Source organism: Schistocerca serialis, chromosome 7 (genome assembly GCF_023864345.2).
Source record: "Schistocerca serialis cubense isolate TAMUIC-IGC-003099 chromosome 7, iqSchSeri2.2, whole genome shotgun sequence".
NCBI lineage: Eukaryota > Metazoa > Arthropoda > Insecta > Orthoptera > Acrididae > Schistocerca > Schistocerca serialis.
The window spans coordinates 415,124,384-415,136,146 of record NC_064644.1 but is presented as its reverse complement, the minus strand read 5'-3'; the positions used below and the strand labels follow the sequence as shown (position 1 = coordinate 415,136,146).

Below are 11,763 nucleotides of genomic sequence, written 5' to 3'. Positions count from 1 at the left end.
CACACACACACACAAACACACACACAGAGAGACAGGTGTTTGATGCTCCTTTAATTTAACCTTTAATCTAGTCAAGTTCTCCATATTATAATTGAACTGGTTTCTATCAAACACAATACAAAATGCAGCCACAAATACAAAAAGTTGTATTTATTAATATCATATATGAAACTTGGTGGCTCACTGGTAAATTATGAAAACAAAGGTGGTGAATCCTCAATACGCACTAGGACTTTACCAGCTTGACATCTTTGTCTCTACATGAGAAAGCCAACGGAAACTTTCTTTCACATTGCTAGTTAAACTGTAGGTGAGCAGATCCACAAGTTCTGGAAAGACAAAGACACTTTTGTGTGGTCATACTTTACAGTGCACCAAGCTGCCCAATGCAACCACAAAACTGACAGTTGCTTAACTGTTTTGTTACATAAGTTGCAGAAGTTTAGTTTGGTGCTTGGCAGGTTAAGGATCAGATTAAAAATCCAAACATCCAGAGTTTGACTACTACCCATTCCAAAGACTGATCCTCCCCTCTCCCACCATTCATTTAAAAACATCAGCGAGTTTTTAACATTTTCAACTTTGAACTCTATTTTCTCAAAATGACTTTTCAGTTAATGTTCCTACATCTGAAAAACTACCTGTGGCAGCTAGATAAAACCTTGTGAGATGCTTTATTATAGGTTACTACACATTCTGAAGCACAATCATGGCAGTGATTTGCGTATATGTGATGTTAAATGTTTGCATGTACAAATATTTAATGTAAAACATTTGATGGATTTGGATGCAGCACACTTGCATGAGCCAATCTCGAACTTTCGTGCACATGCGGGAATTTTTTCCCGCCTGTCGATAATGAAAATAGCTGGTGAGCAGCAATTGAGTGAGGTACGATGTAGTGCTTGCATCAATTTTTCATTGCAAGGGAAACGATGGAATGACTGGAGCAGCACTACTGCATCAATTTTGCTACCAACTGGGCAACAGCCAGGTGGAAACTATTCGGAAGATTCACACTGCTTTCAGTGATGATGCTCGGGGCATCGTACAGATTAAGGATTGGTACAACCAGTTTAAGGATGACCACACATCGGTGTAGTGAGAGCCACACACTGGTTGGTCATCAACATGCTGAAATAACCAGGCCATTGCCAAAGTGAATGCTGTGGTGTTGTGGGACTTATGTGACTATCAAAGGAACTGTGTGAGAGGTGAGCATCGTCAGTTTTTGGCACATTCTATTGTGACCAAAGATTTGGATATGAACAGCGTGTCAGCAAAATTCGTGCCAAAGCTGCTGACATTGGAGTGAAACCAACTTCATGCTGAAGTCTCACAGGACTGCTGGACTCCACAAACTGACCACAACTTCGTGAACACCATAATCACTAGTGACAAGTCTTAAATGTACAGGTACGAACTGGAAACCAAATCCCAGTCGTTACAATGGAAGCATACCTCGCCACCAAGACCAAAGTAGGCACGCCAAGTGCACAGCAAATGTCAAAGTGATGCTGACTGCTTTCTTCAACTTCTGCAGTGTAATACCCCAGGCGTATGCACCACAAGGTCAAATAATCTCCAAAGAGTACTACACGAGTGACCTCCGGCAGCTACATGATGCTGAGTGGCACAAGAGACCGGACTTGCTGTCAACAGGACATTGGGCCTCCATCACATTCCACATACCTGATTCAGACATTTTTGGCAAAACTGTTCCCCAGACTCAAGGGGCTATTGAAAGGAATGCTATTTCCGGTAAGAGATGACATTATGGCAGCAACGACAGCCAAGCTTTTAACTCTATTCCGAAAGACACTTTCTCAGCATGCTTCCAACAATGACAGCTGGGAGAAGTGGTTGAAGTCCCAAGGGAACTACTTTGAGGGTGATTAGGTTTAGGTGCCCAGCACTCCAGACAAGTCAGTCTCCCCCCTCCCGGCCAAAGGTTGGAGTCTTTTCTAATAGACCATATAGTGGACTAAATGAAGTTCTACAGAGCAACTGAAGAGGCCTTTTCATTAATACAAAATTTTGTGCTCCAAATAATAGACTTCACCCATCAATATGCCTTCTTATGTTAAGACAATGATAGTTGAATTCCCTTTCTAACCACACCTTTGAACAAACTGTGTCTAACTGGCTGCCAGGTACTTTATTTGCAACCAATTGGTAATGGCTAAATTTCAAACTTACATTTGATTTATCAAATTTTCCTGATTTAAAGAGGTAACACAACTGTTTTTAGAATGAATATTACACCCTGCAGAGGAGTAAATGCTGTTCTGATATTTCCTGGCTAAATAAAGTATGTGCTGCAGTAGGACTTGTGCCCAAAATTAAGTCTTTTGTGGACATCACTGTAACCAATCTAAATAAGTTTGCCCCATAGGTTTAATTGGTCAATTTTAACACAAAGATATTAACACTCAAATGAATGTTCAATACTACTTTTAATAGCCATAATCTAAGTTCTAAAATAGATATCTCTGTTTCTACAAACCTCTGAATTTGAAAATAAGAAAATATTTTGTACAACTATCAGTTGACAGTAATTCCAATTAATTAGTAGCCACTTCTCCATAGAAAATTACATTTAACACTCAGTACTCTTCCACAAGAATAAAACTATTATATTTGCTGACAGAACATAATAAAACTATTTCAAATTATGAGTTGGAAACTTGTACTGTCGTGGGTATATAGTTAGAACAACAAATGAAAAATTATCTTTGGTAACCTCTCAGCAGATGCCATTTTATGAGAATCTGCATATACTATCACAACTGTTCATTAATTTCTCTCGTGGCAGGCCTATGAATAAATAGTTTCATATACTGATTCTGAAAAGAACCAAATCAGTAATGAAACAATCCTTTTTTCACAGTGTTATAATGAACTACCAGTTTTCTTTGTCTGCTATAAAATGTGACACATACTTGACTAAAGTTTGAAGTGCTGCAGTCTGTGAGCAACTTCACAGTATTACAGATGTGGGAGAGAAACCACAAGCCACATACCAGAGAAGGTTACAAAGTGAAACTATTAGTGTGAAAATGGTTGCATTATTCAACATAAAACAACAGGAGAGGAGAAGTACTACACTGAGAATAATCCATGTGTAGTAAGGAGGGAGGGGGGGAGAGGGAGGGAGGGAGAGAGGGAGGGAGGGAGAGAGGGAGGGAGAGAGGGAGAGAGTGTACACGTACATTTCTCAATATTTTCTGATAATTTCATTGCTCACAGATCACTAGGTACGGCTCTTAGAGCAGTCATCTCTACAAAGAGAGGATGAAATCCCAGAACCACCTGATCTCACACTCATCCAAAATGTGAGATTTCAGTTCACTGCAGGAAAACTTTCTGAAATGAAGGATGATTGTGTTTAACTAGTTTACCTGAATAAATACTTGAAACCAGAAGAGAGATTAAACAGTGATGAAACTTCTTCAAGAAATGTAACTCCGAATTACAATGGAATGAATAGCCACAGCAAAATTTTGTACTGCACCAGTTCTCAATCTTCGACGCCTAGCTTTTGAGAGCAATGCTCTTCCATCTGAGCCTTCCAAAGCTTTAAGTAAACATTACTTCTCTCTATTTCTGTTCCAAACTCTCCGCAGGCTCCAATAACTCTGAAGAACTGGGACCCCTGATAAAGTACAGGTAGATGAAGTGGATCTTCCATATCCATAGGAACTGAAACCTTCTACTTCTTTCAAAATTACTGCTGTGTTAAATATTCACGGTAGGTTATACTGGTGTACTTTATCGGGACTAACAATGATGATAACCAAGATAATTTCAAAAGGAGGAAGGAAATATTGATTGCATTGTAGTGAAAGTGTTAGCCAAAGAAACTTCTCCTTAGTTAAATAGGCAGCTTCACTACCTAATTTTTCAGAGAACTACTGTAAAAATTCTAATTGGATTCTAAACATATCTAAAAAGTTCCAGTGTCATGAAACATACAACTTAACCATATAATTTAACAATAAACAGCCTATTTAACTAGTAATCAATGATTTTACTTACGCCATTATAACAATTTAATTTTCACACATTATAGCCAATTATAAATTTATATCCTTTACACTTCCTCCTACTATGGCACAGTTCTGCTGTTGATAATAATGTGCAGCTTGTTATGGCTGCAGACAAGAAAACATGGTCCAGTAACTTCCATTATTTCATTTGCCTCAAGGTCAATAGAACAGTAGCTGTTGTTACTGCACAAACACTGACAATACGAAATTATTGTAGGGCTTGGTTTTACAACTGAAGGACTGACTAGAAAGCATTACACATAACACTATGTGCTGGGTACTATTACAACTTAGCTCATTTCATATGAAAGTTTCAATGATTCTTAATTCTCTCTAAACAAAAACATCAGGAGAACTAAAAAAAATCTGCATAAATCTTAAATATCAATATTACACATACCAGATTTAATAGGCACAGTTATTGATCCCCACAAAGCACTGAATTGCGTAAGACTCATCTAGACAGTTCAAGTGCTTTAAGCATCACCCTGAAGTTCAAACAGTTGTACACTTATTCAAGGAACTTCACTGTTTAATCCATACACATTTAAGCACAATACGAGGCAGGAATAAGTCATCACTGAAGGAGTCCAGTCTCTGTCAAAGGCACCGGCTTAGCACAGTGATCACAAAGGCGGGAGTAAGGCATTTCGTGCAGAAAGCAGACAATGACAACTGTCATGTTGTCACACCCTAGGCCACCCATCTGGCAGTCAGGAGCGAGGCAGCGCATCATCAGGTCTTGGCAGATGTCTTCCGGTTCCATTCCAGTCCCCACTCGCATTCGAACAAATTCCACCACCTCCTACAAAATCCAACATAAAAGTCTTATTTTTCTTATTCTCAATCCTTAAAATACAGAAAACAATGTGAAAACAGAGTAAAAATTTCTACCACAGTTTTAGAAACCACTCTGCAAATATTTTTCACATATGCACTCCTAACTGCAGCGCAGCTCAGGCGGCAGCAGCAGCAGCAGCATCAGCATCATCCCTCAACCAAATTTAATCATGCCATTTTCTTTTGCTTTACCCAACTCACAGTTTCTACTTACAAGGGTACCTTATGAACTGGTTCACTCTGATTTTCTTCATACTAATAGTAAATGAAGGTTAGCATCCAGATATAAATTTCCTAAAGGAACACACACACACACACACACACACACACACACACACACACACACACACACACACAGAGAGAGAGAGAGAGAGAGAGAGAGAGAGAGAATGAATTTGTAGTTAACTATTGAATTCATCAGTAGCTCAATGTATAGCTTAATTTAATTGTAAGATAAGTCACTGGTCTGAGGCTGGCTAGTTGCATACTTTTTATTTTACTATGCTTAATTTCATATGCATTATAAAATGAGAATGTTAATCAACAAATACTAAATCATAGTTTTTAATAAAAACAACGTTTTTATTTTTAATTAATGGGTGTATGAAAATAAATTAAAATTTGATACAGACATGCAAAACATGTTTTTGTTAAATGAAAAAGTTATTTAAATCAATAGCAATACATCAATAATCTTCAGAAATATAAAAAGCATTTAGCTTTCTACTTAATGTTCCGTATTTTTGTACCAAATTTTAATTTACTGTGAATGCTCCCTTTTTCATACAAATAGTAACTAAAAGTAAAAATGTTATTTCAAAAAATTATGGTGTAATATTTGTAAATTAACATTTCCGTCTATTAACAAATACAAAATTTAAAACAGTTCACCACTAACAAGATTCAAATCAGAGGCTTTATGATTGCAAGCAGATAATGTTACATGTTGAGCGACTGATGAATTCGATAACAAAGTACAAAGGTTTTGTGTGGCGGCAAGCTGAGAAGTACTGTCTCCAAAGTGTTTATGGGAAAATTTAAAGCTTTTTAATGAAACAAATGTTAATAACATTCTACATCTTTATTTCTCAACAGTCACCCTGGTGACAAACACATTTTACCCAACAAGAGACAAGTTTACTGATACCTTCACTGTAGAATGTTTCAATCTGTTGACGGAACTACAACCCCACCTCAACTTGCACTGCATCACTATCAAAGTGAAGTCTTTGAAGGTGTTCTAGTAATGTCATGTCAAAGGAGATGGTGCTACAAGAGTGGACATACTCTTCAAATTCCAAACACTGTTACAGCATACTGTTCTCACACACCAACATAGTTGTATCAGACACCCTCATGTAACGTGCTACAATTCGGAGCCTTCTAGCAGCAGAGGGTTGCAATTTGCGTCAGCGAAGCAGGGAAGTCGACCTAGTAGTATTCGTGAAAGGTGATACCTCAAACAATATTGAGAACAGAATAAAAAATTTGGTGGTATTATTTTTCAGCGTGCTCTAATACTGAACAGTGCTAGGAAATCTAATCTTCAAAGGCAATTGTTGTCAGTTTTTTGAGAATCAAGTCATACTTCTTTAGGAAATTTATGTCTGGGCACTGACCTTCAAATCCTATAAATATGCACAAAATTTGAGAGGTCCAGTCCATAAGTTCCCCTTCTATAGATGACAGTATATGCTTTGTTGGCTTGAACTGTCATAATTTTTTTTACACTATTTCACTTGTAAAAGATGGACAAAGCCAACAGTCTAGAAACATTGTAATGGATTTTGATAGTTTACACCACATTCTGCAATACACTTAGAACACTTGTTTACGGATCTGGTAAATGGAAGAAACTGAGAATATATTTTCTTAAACAAGTTTCTGGGAGAGAAATTAGTATTTAAGATTTAATGGAACCATTAATTTTTTTAGCATGTGTTTATATTTGTAGTTTATTTCCTGTGCATTGTTTGAGGGAATAGTGTCACACATGTGCAGAAGAACAGCAACCCAGTGACATAAATTTGTGCATATAAACCAGAGTAAAAAGGGTTGATGGCTACATTAAGGTAAAAATGTACAAGATTCTGCCAAACACAATTACAAACTAGTCAAAATTCAAGCCATTAAAGAGATTACCAACAACGCAAAATTAATAACAATTCTAACTTGGGTAACATTTCCATAATTTTCATAAAACTGAAAATACTAAAATTCTTTCATGAACACACAACATTCCTTTGGTTACAATTGATATTAATATGAAAAGTAAATTCTAGTGTCTCCAGTTATTAATTATACGTCATAGATGTCCACGCATACAAAGAAGAATAGCAAATACTGTGACTCCGAGTGTTGTCAAGACAAAAAGCCATTGAAAATTCTGTTAAAACCATGATTGTGTTCTAAAGGAAGCGAGACAAGAAGGAAGATCAGTGTGACTGAGTCCGAGAGGAGCACTGGTATATGGCAGCCTCTACACATTTTATGCCCCACCTTCTCTGTGCGTCACATGTTGGGGAGTCTGTACTGTAGTTCAAAAATAAAATTTATTGTATGGATACAAATATGCACTGTCTAGGTCAACACAGTACTCCAAGTTACCTCCAAAAGGGCACCAGGCAGTTACACTGCAATCTCCTCAGGGTAGCTATGAACCATAATTTGCAGTTAGTGCTGATTGTGGGCGACCAATATGAGGCAGATTTTAAAATTTGTGTGTCTCTTGGTAGCTGTTGAAGGTTCGAATTATGTTACTACATCACAGATGCCACCCTTGACAACAGTGTTATGTTGTTCAAGGATTTCGAAGGTGGTCAACTTATCTCTGTTAAGCAAGGTGGGCCTGGTGTTTCAGATTCTGCTGTGATTGAAGTCAACACCAACACAGCGGCTTTACATTTATGCATGATCATCTCCATATGACATGTTTGTGTCCATTGGGTGCCCAAATCTATTGAGATGTGGCACCTGAATAAAAGGCTGTGCAAATTGAGACAAGTCATGAGTTACTGCATCTCTTGGCCGATCCTAATCGAGGGGATATATTTCTGGAATCAATTATCACCAGTGACAAGTCATGGCTGCATCATTATGATCCTGAAGGAAAATGAGCCAGTACAGGATTGAAATCACATGGCTCTCCAACATCAAAACGGCAAAAGTTGTTTCATCTGGAGCAAAAGTGATGGTGATCACATTTTTTTGTCTGCAAGGAATGATTTAGCAGTTTGTGGTTCCCCCTCAAACTACTGTCACAGTAGTATACCACACAGTGTTGGCTAAACTGTGACAACACATTGCAGGAAATGACCAGAACTTTCTCGGACTGGGTGGACACTTCATCATCACAAAGTATTTGGTGTCAAACTGCAAATCAAGTTCATCATTACCTGTGTACTGTTGCCACCTAACTGCCCTGATCTTGCATCCTGCGATTTTTTTTATTCCCATCACTAAAGGCAAAGCTATGAAGCAATCAATTTGAGAATTCTGAAGCAGTGCTCAAGAAAAGTGAGGCGATTCTTAAGGGCCTGACAGAGAATGGCCTGGATTACACATTACAGTACTGCCAGAGACGTTATAAAATTGCATTTAAATAGGAGAGGAGTACTTCGAAAATAGGAGAGAAGTACTTTGAAAAAGGTCATGTTAAGATTGAACTGGAGTAATAAACATCTGTGAAAAACAATCAGTCTTTGTTGATCATCCCCTGTAAAACAAGCAAAATTCAACCATGCACAGATATGCTATTGGTAGTTCCTGTTTCAATAATTTATTAATATTGGTGTTGCGCATGCAACAAGTGAAACATCTTTTTGTACGTTACATGCTTTGTTTTATTCAATTGAATTATCACCAATGGTAAGGTTTTCTTTTGCGTTTCTTGTTCATAATGTGTATGTGATATTTGCATACATATTTCACTAGAGTTTTCTTCTTTTTTACTGGTGCTTTATATAAAACATGAATAACACTGGCAGACCATCAGAGGCCAACAACGAAACGCACAGCTGACAATGTCTACCAGTAAAGCAATATTTTTAAGACATCCAGTCACACAGACCATAAGCAGCCGCATGACCAAAGAGGGCAAGGGAGAGGACTGATTCCCCATTTACTAAGTTCCCTGTGGCAGTCATTCTTCTCAGGTACCTATTATAACAAGAATGTGCAGCTCTTCTGATTCCCCAAATACTCTTACAAAATATGATGCTTTGTCCTCTTGATATTACTCTCGTAAATCTATTCTGCACATCTGTCTGTTGCAAAACTTTCAACCACTCTATTTCACTGCAGCTCTTTTTCAGTTTTGCCCTCAGTGGAGCATTCTTAATGACTTTAGGCTACAAGGTGCATTCAAGTTTTAGCACCTCAGAGTTTTTCCTCATAAACTCATCACACAAAAGCTGTGAAACTTGTGTCATTTCTTGGGGTAATCTTCCTGCAACCAAACACATGTTACTCAAAATTGACACTATGATTCCACGAGCACTGCGAATGTTTCTTTAGGAGTCTGGTTTGATCCCTGGAGAAAAAACAAAAATCTCTAGTACAATTGCAGCACAGCTGGTAAATGTGTGACCACTGAGACTATCTTTCATAACTGGAAACAGTTAAAAGTCACTAGGAGTCAGGTCTGGTTATTAGAGCGCATGAGAAATCACTTCAAAGTAGTTTTCACACAGAAACAGTGTCGCGTTCCCCCAATGTGCTGGCGCATTTTCTTGGTGAAAGAGCACACGTGCAATCTTTTCTGTCTGCTTTTCATGCAATACTGGAAGGAGCTTCTTCGAAATGTATTGATAGGATGCATTTGTCACCATAGTGCCCTTCAGAACACAATAAGTAAGGATTACACCATCACTTTCTAAGAACAAGCCATCACTTTCTGAGAACAAGCCATCATTTTTTCAGCACTGGCACTTACTCAAAATACTGTGGTAGCTGTGTATGCTTCCACCAAATTGGCTGGCACTCCATTTCAGCATTTGGAAAAAGCATCCAGGTCTCATTCCATTGCCACATTCGATGAAAGAAGTCCCACTCACGCCATTGTCGCTTGAGAACATTGCCTGCCAATACGCCACAGCCTTATTGTCTCCAGTCAGCAATCATGACAACCACCTGGAGCGTACTTTTCACATTTTCATATCTTCGTGCACGACTGCATGCACAGATCTTCATAGAAATTACAGCTTTGGATGTTGTGTGTTCCACACTCATTCATCGAACCTCCAAAACAACTTTTCCACTTGCCCAATTAATTAGACCGGCTATTGCAAGGGTGGATTGTCTTGGTTTGTTGTTCTTCCTTCTTTGAACTGTCACACCCACGAACAAACAGGAGACACATCCATGACTATCACCGCACGCCTCATTCAGCCGGTGATGGAGAATATGAATGATTACGAGCTGTTCTCATAATGAGAATGTTGTTCTTTTAAGTAAAAAAAGAAGTTATCACTTCTACCTCTGCCACCCAAATTTGTGTACCAGAATGTGCAGCCAATTCTGTCACACATACACACCAAATGAGTGTATAATTTAAAACAAACCACATGTCTCTCTCTGTTTCCAACCCTGAGGAAAGAAAGCAAAGGTGTTTTAATTTGGATGCACCTCTTATCAAAAAGTAGAGCATAAGATCAAAAACATTCTACAAACTTAAAAACTGTTGAATTTTTATTGTTTTGTATATTTGTCTTGCAAAGAAAATTTGTTTTTGATTACTCTCCAAATTTCACCTTCTTATGAACATTAGAAAGTCACAATTACAGTCGAGGACTGAAGATATGATGCTATGATGTTTGTGTTTCACAATTTCAAGATGTCAAACTCTGAAATATGCAGAATATTTACATAATTCACTGTTAAATGGAATTCTAGAGGGAAAACCTTCGACTCTGGGTATACTGAATGGCTATAAGGATCAGATATTCCCACCTTACATCAGTGATCAATGCAGTGCAGAACAGCTTACCTCATTAGTCATAACATCCCAGATTCCATCACAAGCAATTACAATGAATTCCCATTCGGTTGTGATGTCACGTATCTCCACATCAGGATAAGCTGTAAATATATGAAGCAATTAATAGTGTGTTTCCTGGTGTTCTGATGAGTAATTGCATAAAAAGTGTCAATATGCTATGAACCAGAATATACTAGCTCCAACGGCATTTGGTGAATATGTACAAGTAAATACTTATGCAATATCTATAGCCTTTTTGAATGCCCTATTCCTTACATAACAGTATTGTATCTTTAGCAAAATATTAACTTATCCTCCTCCTCCTCCTCTGTGATCAGGCCCAGTGGACCGCATGCTTCTACAAGTTTCCCCCTTCATTGTATTCTGTCCAATGCTGCTAACCGCCATCCGTCCACATCTATTGATGCTTGGTTTAAATCTTCATGGAGGCCATTCCTCCAACACTTCTTGGGTCTCCCTGGGGGTCTCTTTCCTGTAGGTGTGAAATCCAGGAGCTTCGGAGGCCATCTTTGATCTTCCATTCGGGCCACATGGCCGACCCACTGCATTCGTTTGGCTTTGACAGTTCCTGCTGTTGGGCTGCTGGTATAGTTCCTCAAGCTCTTGGTTCTATACGATCCTCCATTCCCATGTCTGCATCCAGAACTGGACCATAGATCTTCCGAAGCACTTTTCTCTCAAAAACGAGGAGCTTATGGAAGTCCTGTTTCCGGATACTCCATGTCTCACAGCCATATAGAACAACAGGCTGGATCAGGGTTTTGTACAGTTGAATCTTTAACTGTCTGGAGAGATATCTGGACCAAAGCAGTTGTGCTAGGCTGTGATAAGATCAGTTTCCTGCTTATATTATGGCATTGATCTCTGCTTCAGATG

The 11,763-nt window shown here is 38.3% G+C and overlaps 1 protein-coding gene across 2 annotated transcripts in view; it reads right to left on the bottom strand.

Moving 5' to 3' along the window:
- Positions 1–4,009: 4,009 nt before the first annotated feature.
- Positions 4,010–11,763, bottom strand: part of LOC126412851 (probable protein phosphatase 2C T23F11.1) — a 43,015-nt gene continuing 35,261 nt past the window's right edge. For both annotated transcript variants that reach the window (XM_050082708.1, XM_050082709.1), the window contains 2 exons: positions 10,876–10,967; positions 4,010–4,854 (listed from right to left, as the gene is read on the bottom strand). In XM_050082708.1, the coding sequence (XP_049938665.1) occupies positions 4,627–4,854; positions 10,876–10,967 (320 nt within the window). In that variant the 3' untranslated portion in view covers positions 4,010–4,626. The remainder of the gene's footprint in view (positions 4,855–10,875; positions 10,968–11,763) is intronic.